At 38.3% G+C, this 16,382-nt stretch overlaps 1 protein-coding gene across 3 annotated transcripts; it reads left to right on the top strand.

Moving 5' to 3' along the window:
• Nucleotides 1–10,318: 10,318 nt before the first annotated feature.
• LOC107867755 (pentatricopeptide repeat-containing protein At3g26540) lies at nt 10,319–15,275 on the top strand. 3 transcript variants are annotated; one of them, XM_016714146.2, is made up of 3 exons: nt 10,319–13,027; nt 14,294–14,496; nt 14,641–15,275. In XM_016714146.2, the coding sequence occupies exon 1, from the start codon at nt 10,520–10,522 to the stop codon at nt 12,608–12,610; it is 2,091 nt and encodes a 696-aa protein (XP_016569632.1). In that variant the 5' UTR covers nt 10,319–10,519; the 3' UTR covers nt 12,611–13,027; nt 14,294–14,496; nt 14,641–15,275. The 3 variants fall into 3 exon arrangements, with proteins under 3 accessions (XP_016569632.1, XP_016569634.1, XP_016569635.1); XM_016714148.2 differs by having other exon boundaries at nt 14,294–14,565; XM_016714149.2 differs by lacking the exon at nt 14,294–14,496.
• The last annotated feature ends 1,107 nt before the right edge of the window (nt 15,276–16,382 follow it).

Below are 16,382 nucleotides of genomic sequence, written 5' to 3'. Positions count from 1 at the left end.
ATAGGCACCTGGCGCGACGCGGAGCTATCGCGTTGTGTCTCTAGAAATTGCCAACTGGGAATATGATCGGTGGCGTGACGCGGTGGTATTGTGGTGGCACTTTAGATGCGATCTAGAAGCTCACCGCGATGTGGAGACATCGCGTTGGAATATTGAAAAAGGACAATTGTGAATTGAGGGCTTAGCACGATACACCAATATTGCGGAGCATCACTGGAAATGGAAAATTGCCATTTGGCTGGCCTTTGCGATGCGCTGACATGTAATTTGGCACACTGTCTTACAAAAATGGCCTTAACTCTTCACCGGGTATCGAATTTGGGTGAATTTTATATCGTTAGAAGCTAATTGAATTTCCTACGCAATGGCAAGATCTAAACTAAACAATACTAATCATTTTAAAAATTTTATGTTGGATAACTCATGACTTAAGAGTTAAGTTAAGCTTGATAAATATGGGGTATTACAATATCTCTCCCTTGGGAACATTCGTCCTTGAATGAGATTGATTAAGCTGAGAAACACTGATATACTAAGTTTACACACGGAACACGCATAATGCATGACTACATGACTAAACTACTGACAAACTGAGTTCTTATACTGAGCATGCATATCTGATGCATGGAATACATGACTGAAGCTACTGATAAGCTGAATTTTCATACTGAACATACATATCTGATGCATGAGTATATGAATGAACTAATTCATGAATTCATGACTGAATATGCAACGATAATGGATACCAAGTTTTAATTATAGTTGAAGATAGAACTGAGTAAAGCTAAGAAAGACTGTTACCTTAAGCTGGATCTAAGATTGCAGAGAAGAGGTGAGGATACTTGGTTCACATATCTGCTTCTGCTTCTCAAGTAGCTTTCTCAATGGACTGATTTCGCCAAAGAACTTTGACTAAGGGGACTTCTTTGTTCCTCAGTCTGCGAATATGATGATCTAGGATCTAGACTGTAACATCTTCCAAAGAGATATCATTCTGAATATTTACATCCTCTAAAGGAACTATGACTCCTGGGTCACTAATCTATTTATTTAGCAAGGATACGTGGAATACTAGATGCACTGAGGCTAGATCTGAAGGCAACTCAAGCTCATAGCTACCTTTCTAAAATGACAGAGAATTTTGTAAGGACCGATATATCAGGGACTAAGCTTTCCCTTCTTGCCGAACCTCTTTAATCCTTTCATGGGAGAGATTTTTAAGAACATAAAATCATCAATCCAAAACTCAACATCCTTTCTTCTCACATCTGCAAAAGATTTATGTCGGCTCTGAGCAGCCCTAAGTCTTTCTCTTATTAACTGAACCTTCTCTAAGGCATCGAATACTATGTCAGGCCCTACTACTGTGGCCTTACCTACCTCGAACCAACCAATTGGAGATCAACATATCCTACCGTAGAGAGCTTCAAATGGAGCCATCTAAATACTGGAGTGATAGCTGTTATTATATGCGATCTCGATCAAAGGCAAATGGTCATCCCAACTACCCTTAAAATCAATAATGCATGCTCTTAGCATATCTTCTAGAGTCTGAATGGTCCTTTCTGCTTGTCCATCTGTCTGAGGGTGGAAGGTTGTACTGAGATGAACTTGGGTACCAAGACTCTTTTAGAATGTTTTCCAGAAATGAGAGGTAAACGGGGTACCTCTATCTGAGATAATAGATACTGGGACTCCATGTAACCTGACCAACTCTCCGATATAGTATTTGGCGTAGTCCTCGGCTGAATAAAAAGTATGACCTAGCAAGAAATGAGTTGATTTAGTCATCCTATTTATGATAACCCAAATAGAATCATGTTGATGATGAGTATGAGGCAAACCTGTCATAAATTCCATGTTCACTTCTTCCTATTTTCATGTGGGAATACTGAACTCCTACATGGACCCACTAGGTTTCTGGTGCTCAATCTTAACCTGCTGGTACGTAGATACAAACTCTGTAACATCCTTCTTTATCCCACTCCATCAATAGATCTCCTACAAATTATGGTACATCTTAGTGGCCCCTCGATGAATAGAGTATCGCGCACCATGTGCCTCTGCAAGAATTCGCTACCTCAAGTCATCTATACCTGGCACACATAGCCGATCGTGGCAATGCAATACACCATCTCTCCCTTGGAAGAAAACCTCTACTTTTTTATCTCCTACTGACTCTTTCAGCTTAACAAGGCTGGGATCTTTATCATATTTTTCCTTTACCTCAGAAACTAGAGAGGATTCGGAGCTGTTCTGCACCTATACACCACCTTCTGCTAAATCACTTAAGAGAATACCTAGTCCGGCAAGATGATGGAATTCCTGAGTTAAAATTTTTTTACTGTCCTCAATATGAGCAATACTACCCATAGACAGTCTATTGAGAGCATCGGCCACTACATTGGCTTTGCCCTGATAAATACAGAACACTCATGTCATAATCTTTTAACAACTCTAACTACCTCCTCTGACGTAAATTTAAATCTTTCTGAGAAAAGATATATTATAGGCTCTTGTGATCTGTGATCATATCAACTTGTATCCCATACAAGTAATGCTTCTAAATCTTTAAAGTAAACACTACAGCTGCTAACTCGAGATTATGAGTTGGGTAATTCTTCTCATGGGGTTTAAGCTATCTAGAGGTGTAGGCTATGATCTTACCTCTCTGCATGAGGACACAACCCAAACCTACTCTGGATGCATCATAGTACATAATAAACCCGTCTAAACCATCTAGTAAAGTCAAAACTGGGGCTGAGGTGAGTCGAGTCTTCAACTCCTGAAACTTAACTTTTTTCTGAGTCAATATAGACATAGGGGATGCAATAGAAGAAAACCCTTCAATAAACTGATGGTAATAGCCAGCTAAACCCAAGAAACTCCTAATATCTGATGGAGAAATTGGTCTAGGCCAGTTCTCACCATCTCGATCTTTTGAGGATCACTCTAATTCCATCACTGGAAATAATATGACTAAGGAATGCTACTGACCTTAGCCAAAATTTGCACTTACTAAATTTAGCGAATAATTAATGGGTTCTGAGAGTCTGTAGTACGATTCTGAGGTAGTTAGCATGATCATTCTCGTTACGAGAATAGATAAGAATGTCATCAATGAAGACTATAACGAACATGTCCAAGTACTATTTGAACACATAATTCATTAAGTCCATAAAAGTTGCTGGGGCATTTGTAAGACCAAAGGACATGATTAGAAACTCAAAGTGACCATACCGGGTTCTGAAAGTTGTTTTCGAAATGTCACATCCTCTGACTCTGAGCTGATGATAGACTGATCTGAGGTCTATCTTAGAAAAGTAACTAGTACCTTGAATTTGGCCAAACAAGTCCTCAATTTTGGGAAGTGGATACTTATTCTTGATTGTGACTTTATTCAACTAACGGTAGTCTATACACATTCTAAGAGAAACGTATTTCTTATGCACAAATAAGTTTGGTGCACCCCACGGGGAAATATTGGGTCTGATAGATCCCTTATCTAGGAGATCCATCAACTGTTCTTTTAGCTCTCTAAGTTCTGCTGGTGCCATTCTGTATGGAAAAATAGATATAGGCTAAGTGTCTGGAAGAAAGTCTATTCCAAAGTCTATTTCCCTAACGGGAGAAACTCCAGGAAGATCTTTGGGAAACACATTCGAGAATTTATTTACTACTGAAACTGATACAAGGGTTGGAGTTTCTGAGTTAGAGTCTTTGACTCGCATAAGATGGTAGACAAATCCCTTAGATATTATTTTTCTCGCTTTAAGGTATGAAATCAACTGACCCTTAAGCGTTGTAGTACTACCTCTCCATTCAAGGACTGGTTTATTTGGAAACTGAAAATGAATTATTCTGTTTCTACAATCAACTGAGGCGTAGCATGAATGGAGCCCATCTATACCGAGAATGATATCAAAATCTATCATTTCTAGCTCTACAAGCTCTGTTGAAGTAACTTTTTGAGATATCATAACCAGACAGTTCCTGTGTACCCATCAGGCTATGATAGATTTACCCACTGGGGTAAAAACTGAGAAAGGCTCTGCTAGGATTTCTTGACTGACTCCGAAGTTAATGGCTATATAAAGAGTTACGAAAGATAAAGAATCTCCCAAATACAGTAAGACATAAACATATAAATGAAAAATCTGCAACATACCAGTGACCACATCAGGAGAATTTTTTTGATCTTATCTGGATTGAAGTGCATAAAGCCTGTTTGGGCGTTGCCCACTGGTGGCACTAGAAGAGGCACCCTACTAATTCGGGCGACCAGACTGAGCTGAGGGACGATTATGCTGACCTTGAGAACCTGACTGAGGATAATATCTGACTCTATGGCCTGGATTGCCACACCCAAAATAAACATCACTGCCAGCTCTACAGACACTGTGGTTCTTGCCATATTACTGACATAGAGGATTTATTCGAGCACTACTGACACTACCCTAAGACTTAGAGCTAGACGCTCTATCTTGGTTACCATTTTTAAACTTAGGAACTGGAGCACTGGCTGAGGACGGAGCTGGAACTAAAGATTTTGGGAAAAATTGGGAACGGCTACCGCCCTCAGACTTAGGCTAATTGAAATTGAAGCTACCTGTTCTAGCTCTCTTATTCTACCTCTCTCTCTCTCTCTATTCTTATCCTCTTTTATTTGCTGAGCATGGACCATGAGCCTGGATATTCTCATCTTCTTAATCAACATCATAGTTCTACTCTCCTTAACCACATTATCTGATACCCCAGATGCAAACTTGCTTATTCTGGACCGACTGTCTGCTACTACATGGGGAGCATACCTGGCTAACTGAGTAAACTTGAGGGAATACTCTTTCACACTCATACTGCCCTGCCTGAGATTGATGAAATCTAACACCTTGGCTTTTCTTAGCTCTAAGGAAAAGAATCTATCTAGGAAAGCAGTAGCAAACTCTTCCCACTCTATGGGCTCTGCATCTGTGCCCCTGTCTACCTTCCACTGCTTAAACCATGTATGAGCTACATCTTGTAGATAATAGACAGCTAACTCAGCACTCTCACTAGAAGTCACTCCCATGATATTTGTGACCTTCTGAACCTGATCGAGGAACTCCTAAAGATCCTCTTCTAGCTTAGATCCTGAGAATAGGGGAGGATTTATTCGGGTAAAGTCCTGAATTTTGGATGCAGCAGTATGAACAGCAGCTGGCCTTTCATTCTGAGCTACTACGGAATTGGCTAGAGTAGTGAATGCAACTCTAAATTCTTCATGGAGACATGCTCATCCAGGGGATCTGCCTAAACGGGCTGAGGTACTGACTGATTTTTTATTCTTCTTTCGTTAGTCCTTTTAGGAGGCATGTTCGTAAATGAAAGGAAGAAATGAATTAGACTGAGATTTAAAGCAGTATGCTATGGCCTACCTTGATCCCTATGATGAATAGGAACATGACCCTTCAAAGAGATAGAGGTTCAAAGAACCGGAATTATCTCTCCAAAGGGCAATCTACTATTCCTGATAGGAATCTGGTTGTCACAGCTGTCTAAAAGACAGAAGAAAAATGGAGATGCTTTTCTAAAAGCAAATAGTACACTGCTTTTCAAAAAGCAAACAGTAAGATGCTTTTCAAAAGCAAGCACTCAACTTTGTCGGCACATCTTAGCCATCCATATGTATGATAGATTGATCTTCTTTTACATTTGATGTAATTCTCTGCCTATATAAGGCTTACTTCTCTTTAGAGGAAGGCATTCAGAAATTTCACACACTAAAGAAATTCTCCTTGCCCAACCTCTCTTGTAATACTGTCTCTTGTACTGCTTTCATGTTTTCATAAATAAAACTTGTAAGTTTATTAATCTTTCCTTTATTTCATACTGCTTTTAAAATTTATTTAAAATTTATCAACGATCCGTCTTTTGGTAGGCTAGAGTAGTGAATGCAACTCTAAATTCTTCATGGAGACATGCTCATCCAGGGGATCTGCCTAAACGGGCTGAGGTACTGACTGATTTTTTATTCTTCTTTCGTTAGTCCTTTTAGGAGGCATGTTCGTAAACGAAAGGAAGAAATGAATTAGACTGAGATTTTAACTTAATCTCATGCCCACTCATACGACATGAATACTGAAAGAAGGAAAACTTTTTCTAAAATATCTCATAGTTTCCTGTCCATAAGTGTGGCACGCTACAGACCCATGCATAAGACTCTACTTGATATGGCTTTCAGACTTCCTAGGACTCTATTGAACCTTAGGCTCTGATACCAAGTTCGTAATGCCCCGAGTTTGTACCCCGAACGCTACATGGTGCTTACGACCCCGAAGGACCACAAGTTAACCCATAACTGATATCTGTTGGGAGCACTGAATAATAATACTAAAATAAATGCAGAACATAGGATGAAATGCCATAAGGTTCAAAATTTATAAATACTGATAAACATATCAACTGATAATAACAATCTGTAAAATTGAATACTGTCTAAAAATCTAGTATGAAAAGTCTCTAAATCGAACTGTCTGAATGTGGAGTTGATGAGATAAGCCCCCAACTAACTCCATCTATTGAAAATACTGTATCTACTAAATAACTAAAATAAAAGAAAGCCCTCGATAGATGAGGACTCACTACTAACTCTGACGCTGCTGGCTGAATCTAAATCTATCTATGCACAGTTAGGAACCTGAATGTTCGAACCTATGATATGAGACATCATAGCGCAAAGAAAGAGTATGTGTCAGTACATGGAATGTACTGGTATGATAGATGAGGTAAGGTTGAATGCAGGGGTTCATATGCATAAACGATAACTGACTAAATAATATAGAGTAATTGAACATGAGAGTACATAGATAATTGATACTGCTGTAAAACTGAGTATGCACTACTGTGCATATAAATAAATATTGTGATTGAGCTTATCTGAAGCTAAGTCCTGAATTCTGATACTGAGTAGCTGATATCTGAAGTTACTGATAACTGAGTTACTGATACTGATTGATTGTATTTGACAATCTTGATTCTGTAAAACTTAACTGAGTTTTATTCTAAAGACTGAAACTGAAACTGAAACTGTGGGAGGTAATTATCTAACCGACATGCCCCAAATTAGATAAGATAATTGAGTTGGGGTCCAATCTGTAACCCCAAATGGAAGGGTGGCAGTAACGTACCATGGGTAAAAATAAGTTGAGAGTTACCCTCATCTGACAGGTATTCTAACGAGAATGGTGGAACCCTCATCTGGTAGGTTAAAACACCTCATCAACCCTCAACTGGTAGGTTTGATGTCTCAACCTGCGTTGGCTACGTAGTTTTGGAACCTAAGGATTTCTTATAAGGATCACACCTTCTACTGGCAGGTGGGCCCCCATCCTTGGGTTCACTCGGTGCTGAATCTTATTCCCAATTGAAAGACACTGAACTGAATATAATGGACTGGACTAAACTGATACTGAGTTTACTGAATTTTCCTAAGTTCTGTAACTAACTAAGTTCTGTAAATGACTAAGATTTGTAACTAACTGAGAGTACTACTGATTATGACAGTACTGAGACTATTCTATAACTGACACTGGCTCTAGGCAAATAGCTAAATTATCAGGTATTAAATACCCCCAGGACTCGATAGCATGAAAAATAAAGCATAACATGATCTTGAGATATACAATAATGTACACTTGTCCATAATTCATTCATAGAGACATTTTATCAATCACTTGTAGGGCATAAGTTTATACATAATTGGGACCACATAATGACATGTCAAGATTCTACTATCTCCTTCACGTAGGCATTTAGCAAACACTTGTGGAGCATGGAGTATTTCACATGATGATGGTCAACACATGTAATCATGAATACAACATTCAATTTCAAATTCAACAGTTAAGCATGCAATTCATATAATTCACCGCATAACTATCATAATTTCAGGGAAACTTATAATTAAACATGCATTGGATCCCAATTACTACCATGAACATGAATACATTCAATCCAAGCATAGAAATTATAATGGATACTTGGATCCTATGGGTGAAAGGACCCATAGATGAACACCTAACATACCTTGGATTGTCAATTCTTGAAGACTCTTGAAGGAATTCTTAGGATTTATTCTTGATTTCTTGAAGCTAGGGTTTGTTTTCTTGAGAGAGAATGCTTTTAATTTGGGGATAAATTGAGTGAGTAATGACTTAAAATATTTTTAGGGATTAAATCTCGTATCTGGGCATGTTAAAATCATGAGAAAAGACTAGTTTAGCCCTGGACGAAGCTTTTAATTTTCGTTGAAATTTTTCGAAATAGGTACTTGGCGCGACGCGACGCTATCGCGCCGTGTCTCTGAAAATTGCCAACTGGGAATATGACCAGTAGTGGGACGCAGTGGTATCGCATTGCCACTTTAGATGCGACCTAGAAGCTTACTGCGATGGGGTGACATCGCATTGGAACATTGGAAAAGGACAATTGTGAATTGAGGGCTTGGCGCGACGCGCCAATATCGCAGATCACTAGAAATGGAAAATTGCCATTTGGCTGGCCCTCGCGACACGTTGACATGCAATTTGGCACACTATCTTACAAAAATGGTCTTAACTCTTCACTCGGGTATCGAATTTGGGCGAATTTTATATCGTTGGAAAACTAATTGAATTTTCTATGCAATGGCAGGCTCTAAACTAAAAAATACTGAGTATTTTTAAAAATTTTATATTGGATAAATCATAAACTAAGAGTTAAGTTAAGCTTGAGAAATACGGGGTATTACAGTCCAGCCCCTCCCCATCTACCCCAGCCCCCGTCTAGGCCTCTTTCTACCCACTCAGCCCTGTTCAGGACCCCTCTCCCACCCCAGCCCCATACAGCCCCTTCCCACCCCACCTGAGCCCCATCCAGCCCCTCCTCACCCTACCCCAACCCCGTCCAGCCCCCTCCCCACCCACCCTATCCCTCTTTCTACCAACCCCAGCCCCGTTGAGGCCCCTCCACCCCACCCCATCCCGTCCAACTCCTCCCCACCTCACCTTAGCCCCGTCCAGTCCTCTCCTCACCCATCCCAGCCTCGTCTAGTCCCCCCACCCCTCTCCACCCCACCCTAGTCTCCCAACACCGTCTAGCCCCCCACCCAGTCCCTCACCCCCAGCCTCCTCCCCAGCACCACCTTCAATTTTAAAAAAAAATCCTCTCAATTCAAATTTTTTCATTTTTTTGAATTAAAATTTAAATTTAAAATCTTTTCATATTTTTTTAGATTAAAATTTATTTTTGAATTGAAAGTGAGTGATAGTGGATATTGAAAAATTAGTGAATTTCATGAATTAAGCTTGAAAAAATTTAAAATTTTTGTGAATTTGTTAAAGATATTCAAATATAAAAATCAAAAATTCATTATGTTTGTATTTATGAATTTATAGTTAAAAATTTAAATTAGCTGGAGAAGAATTTTAATTATTTGGAATGAATTTGATATTTAATTTGTGAACAAAAATAAAAATAGGATTATTTAAATTTTTCTACAATTTATAATTTTTTATTTAATTAAATTTATTTTAATATTTAATTTCTTATGTATCATTTTAAAAATGACATAAAATTTAATGTAATACCTGAAAATGACATGGAAGATGACTTGGCAGATGTGGAAGCTGACATGACAACTGACATGGCGAGAATGTGTTACACTCACCAAAAAAATGTTTAAAATGTTATTTAGGGGTCAAATGACAAACATGTAAGTAGAAGTGTCCAACTTACAAAATTGACATAGTATAGGAGTTCATCGAACTATTTTACCATATGAAAATTTATGTAATAAGGTATACCTCGTGTATATATGTAATTTTTCCTATTTAAAATGATGAATTTCCAATTTAGATGCAAAAGTGAAAGTTAAGTTGAGGGTCTGTGTTGGGACTTTGGATTAAAAAGGACAAATAAGTTGTCCAATTAAGCAGGAGTTCTCCAAGTTTTTTAAATTAGGTGAGAGGGACAAATTTTTTTTTTGAGTTTTTTTTTTTAAGTTTTTCTATTCGAACAACTTGTTCCAGTTGTAGAACAACTTTGGTAGTTGTTCGATAACTTTGTGAAGTTGTTCAACAACTATCAAAATTGTTCAACAACTTGGCACAGTTGTCCTACAACTGCACCTAGTTATTGAACAACTAGATGTAATTGTTCGACAACTGAAAAAAGTTGTTCAACAACTGCTTGTCCCACAACTAACCCAGTTGTTCAACGGTATTAAGGTTTCTTAGGGAAGGACCCCACTTTTCCCTTTTTTTTTTTTTTTTTAATTGGTAACATGCCAGGCCCTTCTGGCTCATTTTGTGTTTGGCGTTTTAAATTGTTAAGACTTAACTTTGCTCATATTTTTGTGCTTAACCAGACCTTGTCTGCATAGCATTCACTAAAATCAGACATGAAATAAAGGTAAATGGCAATTCAAATCAATTACAGTTTGAGTCTGTAAACTGAATAGCAAGAGTTCAATTTTCCATGCAACAACTTGCATTGTTGCATGGGCATAAACGCAGCCTCCGTCCTTAACCACATCATCAATGGCGAACCCACCACCCCCAAATTGCCAATATTATCTTCTGAATCCAAAGCCTTAACCGCCACAATCATCAACCATCTTCGTTTAGGCCGACTTGGGAAAGCCATCTCCGTTTTATTCTCGGCTCCAGTACCTTTCCCTTTTGCTCTCTATGCTCATCTCTTCAGAATTTGTGCATCACAGAAAGCTATTGTCGAAGTCCGTAAAGTGGAGTCGCATTTGGTCAGTTTTGCTCCAACCCCTCCTGTATTCTTGCTAAATCGAGCTATTGAAGCGTATGGTAAATGTGGGTGTTTGGTTGATGCACGAGAGCTGTTTGATGAAATGCCCCAAAGAGATGGTGGGTCTTGGAATGCGATGATAACTGCTTATTCACAAAATGGGTATGCTAAGAAGGCATTGGGTGTTTTTTCTGATATGCATAAGTCTGGGGTTTTCGCTGCTGAGGTTACTTTTGCGGGTGTTCTTGCTTCGTGTGCGTCTAGTTTGGCATTTTGGGTTTCTAGACAGGTGCATGCGCTTATTTTGAAATATGGTTTGGGTGGTAATGTGATTTTAGGGAGTTCGCTTGTGGACGTGTATGGCAAGTGTAGGAGTATGGGTGATGCACGGAGAATGTTTGATGAAATTGAGAGGCCAAATGCTGTTACTTGGAATGTGATTGTTAGAAGGTATCTTGAGATGGGTAATGGAAAAGAGTCTGTCTTTTTGTTTTCCAAAATGATTAGTCTTAATGCGAGGCCGATGACATTTACAGTCTCGAACGCTCTAATTGCTTGTACTTGTTTTGGTGGATTTTGTGAAGGAATTCAAATTCATGGATTCATTATCAAGATTAATTATGAAGAGGATGAGCTGGTTTCGTGCTCTCTGATTGATGTGTATGCTAAATGTGAGGATTTAGCGTGTGCTCGCACAATTTTTGACCTGCTATCCCCTAAAAATTTGATTCATTGGACTTCTATGGTGTCAGGATATGCCATGAGTAGGAAAACCAGGCAAGCAAGGGATCTTTTTGATAGGATGCCTGAACGCAATATAGTTTCATGGAATGCAATGCTAGCAGGATATGCACATAATTTACAATGGGATGAAGCAATGGAGTTAATAATTTTAATGTGCAATGATACGAGGGACATTGATCGTGTGACTGTAAGTTTGATCCTAAATGTTTCTGCACGGCTTTCAGATGTTGAATTGGGGAAGCAGGTTCATGGATACATGTATAGGCATGGTTTCTACTCCGACTTGGGTGTTGCCAATGCGCTTCTTGATATGTATGGGAAATGTGGGAACTTGAGAAAGGCTAGAGCTTGGTTTTACGAAATGAGTCATTTCCGAGATATGGTTTCTTGGAATGCTTTGTTGAGTAGCTATGCTCGTCATAGGATGAGTGAAGAAGCTTTAGTAATTTTCTGGGAAATGCTAGGAGAGGCGACCCCTAGTAAATTCACTTTTGCTACTCTCTTGGCGGTTTGTGCAAATATTTTTGCTCGTGAACAAGGTAAACAAATCCATGGGTTTATGATTAGAAATGGTTATGATTTGGACATCGTGATCCGAGGATCTTTGGTTGATATGTATTCCAAATGTCGTTGTCTTGACTGTGCACTGAATGTTTTCATTGGGACTCCCGTGAAAGATGTTGTTCTCTGGAATTCTCTGTTGCTGGGATGTTATTATAACAAACAAAGTGAAGCATTATTGAAATTGTTTGAGGCGATGATGGAGGATGGGGTGAAGCCAGACAGTACTACCTTACGAGCTGTACTGCTTGCATGTATTTCTCAGGGTTATGTGAAATTGGGTGGACAGTATTTCAATTCACTTAGTCATGATTATTTTATTATACCACAACCGGAGCATTATGAATCGATGATAAAGCTATATGGTCTGCATGGATTCTTTGATGAGCTTGAAGATTTTGTTAAGAAGATGCCATTTCAACCCACAGTCCCTATGTTAACAAGGGTTTTTGACTCTTCCAAAGCACACAATAACACGAGGTTAGGAAAATGGGCTGTCAGACATCTTAATCTTCTAAAGGACTGAAATTTTCTATTCCGTTCTGCTTCAAAGTTATAGACAAGATCTAACTTGTAACAAGGTTGGACAAAGCAATTGTTACTAGGACAAGTAGACACAAGCCTGCTTATGCACTTTGGAACTTTTTCAGTGTGCCAAATTGCTGAATATTGCTCTGGGACAAAATATTTACTGGAGCCAAATACTGCAGAGAAGCAGATCTCTAGAAAGTGCTTGAACTGATAAATATGTGCATTATTCGAGCACAACAATATTTTTAAACTGTAATACGTTGCTGTTTAGGTGGCCGCTGCATAAACTCCTAATGTTATAATCATTTGTGGTGGCTTTGACATTTGCAAGTTTCAACAATGAAGTGGTTGTGTGCAGTCATAACTTGAGTGGTCTCGAACAGATAATTGGGAGCTGATCTTTCTTTTCCTGGTATGCATGCTACAACACTCATTTTGTCTTGCGCATTTGCGTATTGCATACTTGATACAGAAAATTGGAAGTTTTAAAGACTTTCTTCTGGGATCTGGCATTTGCCTATGAATGGTGTAGCATGGGATGCTTTCCTAGTAACACGCTTGAAGCATTGAACTCCTCTTATATTATTGTTCATTATAATAATAGAAGGGATGGGTAGAAGTGTTATTATTTTGATTTAGGTGTATAAGTGTCCTCCCCTTGCATTATACAAGTTAAACCTTTCTTCTCGTGTATTATTTCTTCCTCTTTTCTAATGCTTCAGGGTAATTTGGGAGGAAGAAAATGTGTTTGCTTCTTTGTGATCGCATATGATGTTGTACCTATGAAATTTTATACATGCTTATTTATGAAATCACTTTTTTTTAATAAACGGTTTTCCCTGTGCTCGGCTACTAGTTTCACCTTTACCTGAAAGATTTTACTGAAATGTTTAGAGTAAATGCTTCTTGAAGTCAACTCACACTTTCACATGCATTATCCCGATTATGGCTTGAAAATGCACATTTTGTAATGTGCTCTTCATTTCGCAATTCATGGGTCAGGGATTAACCTTTTTTAGTCAAGATTATATCAAAGGGATCTCTTGAGTTCTAGGACTGTAAAATCACAGAGTGTAGGTTGAGTCAAACTCTGTCAGGTTACATTGATTAAGTAAATTGATCATCACTCGACTCATCCAAATTTCGCTTGGATCAAGTTGACCCTGGTCAAGTTGCATCAAGTTATAGGTCATAGCGCAACCCACCCAATTTGACTCTAATCTCCCGTTATTACAAGCACTAAAACAGTAATTGCCAACTTAAAGTCTCCTACATTAGTACTATTATTACAAGTGAAACACAAATTCTATATAAATCAACAGAGAGGGACAACAATAGTATGTTTCTCCACTGCATGTTCATTTCTCATAAAAGGTCAATTTTACCTTACAAAATTCATTTCAGCGTGCAAGAATTCTACAATAATGATGTTTGAGAAAGGATCTTAAGTATTACTAGGCACCATCTTGCTGCCACATTGCAGAAATACTTGATTTACTTCAAAAATTGCATTCATACTACTTTTCTTAATCTCAGAGTTAAAGCAGGTAATCTCTTTTGAAGTCTAGTTGAGTAACTTAGATAGCTTATAGTTATGTCCACAACACCTATGGAAAGAAATTGTTTTCAGCAGCTACGTGTTGCTAAATAACTGCTATTAGTTTTATTCTTTCGCCAGGCTTGTTTATTGGACCTGGATAACATGGATATATTTCTAAGAACAACTTTACAAGAGAATTTAAAGTTGGGTAAGGATCAACAACAACAACATACCCAGCCACAAAGTGGAGTCTGGGGAGGGTAAAGTGCACGCAGTCCACACCACTGCCTCAGATGAAGTAGAGTGTTGTTTCCGCTAGACCCCTGGCTCAGGACAGTTGGGTAAGGATATAAGAACAGAGTTTTGGAGTACTTCCAGCTTTACTGTGACATTAGCTTATTACCTACTCAGTAAGTCTTTCTTCACATGGCAGATGTAAACCAAGTTATCTTACTAGCTTAATCTTCTTTTCTCACCTCCAATAGGGTAACCGTCTGGACAGAAGCTGACTTTGACCAGTGAAGAAAGGAAATCTATTCAATCAAACAACAGATTTGAGGTCAATCCCCTGGAGAAAGTGGATCTAATATTCTGACAAGGTTGCTTCAGAGAAACTGCACATCAGGCTTTTCACTTGAGCATGGTAGAACTAGTCTAGTGTGATCATGGGCGAAGAGACTGGTTCTTAATTAAGATATGATGTAAGTTAAGTATGTGAAAGAGCCATTCTATGTGGATTGGACTCCAGTTGCTGCCATTGAGCCAGCTAACACGACTACCCAAGACAGATGGGTGAAAATATGATACTGGATTGGGTTGAGCTGACTACAGGAGGACCACATACAAGCTCATCGTAGTCCTGCAGGCTGCAAGAAGTAGAACAAGGCTGGCTGATCAGAGTAAGTCTAGTTCTAGGTCAATTCGGAAGGTAAACAATAGCAAATACAAGGGCATCCTGGAATTACAAATCTACTATAGGTGAAAGTGAAGATCTTAAAATTTTGTTTTGTTAATTTAAGCACTAGCCCGTTTATAATGAAACATTATACTTTGGATATTTCATAGTTTAGGACAGCCAAATTGGAAGACAAAGTTTGTTATCATACATATCTTTCTCATTTACGAGTTGTTAGCTATTACTGCAAAATTGATGAATAACAATTATCATTCAGAATTTCAACCTGAAAGACTCTCCTAACTGGCGTGACCCTACGAACTTTCCTGAGAGCATCCATCTCGAAATGCTAGAGGATCAGCCGATGATTGTAACGACATTTGATGTTCTCCGTCCCTACAGAGATGGCCATGCTGAACGTCTACCTAAATTTTATGATGAGATCAAGTTATTCACAGATGAAAAACCAAATACAGAAAAAATTGGCAAAATTGTGTACATTCTGTTGTGAGAAGAGGCTTGCAGCTGTCTATGACAAAATTTACCTTGTTCTTGTATGATGTGCTTCTGCCGATGAATTTGGGTGGGAGACCGTATAAAAGTGGCAACTCGACTTGCAGATCTCTTGGCATGGTTGCATGAAATCTGATGTTTACATGTATTGCCCTTCTACTGCTGGATCTGATAACCAAAAAGGAGTATGTGTTGATTTTATGTTTCAATAAATTTTGAAACAAATACATCGGTTAAAGATTTTTAAGAGTTATGTTTCAATTAGTTTTGAAACAAATGCATCACTTAAAGTTTTGAGTTACAAAGGAAATGAATTTGACAAATTCATTATTCATAAGTTTTGAGTTACAAAGGAAATGTATTTGACAAATTCATTATTCATTAAGTTTTACGTTATAGGTTCTTGAAAGAATGACATTTTTTGTTTTAAAACATACATGAACCTATTAACTATTACTTAATTAATATACTTCTCATGCATGAAACTTTCATCCTATAAATATTATTTTCTTTAGTTTGAAAAGTCAAGCTCTCAAAACTACTTTCCCCTTGAAAAACACTTGAGAGACATTGATCAAATGGTGAAATCACCAATTCAAGAATAGAAGAGCAACATTCTTGAATGCTACTTATTTTGTGGCTTAGTTGAATCCCGAAGATAGAGTTGTCACTTCACTTGTTCTTCCGTTTGCTCGTGGGAGAGACTCCAACTATCTTCGAGAAGCGTATTATCGTGCCTCTAAGCCAAGCAAGTTTTATTTTGAATTTCTTGTACAATTATCATTATTGTTCTAACAATTTGAAGATAGTTGTCTCTAT

Source organism: Capsicum annuum, chromosome 4 (genome assembly GCF_002878395.1).
Source record: "Capsicum annuum cultivar UCD-10X-F1 chromosome 4, UCD10Xv1.1, whole genome shotgun sequence".
NCBI lineage: Eukaryota > Viridiplantae > Streptophyta > Magnoliopsida > Solanales > Solanaceae > Capsicum > Capsicum annuum.
The sequence above is the reverse complement of the archived record's forward strand: the minus strand, read 5'-3'. Positions and strand labels throughout refer to the sequence as shown.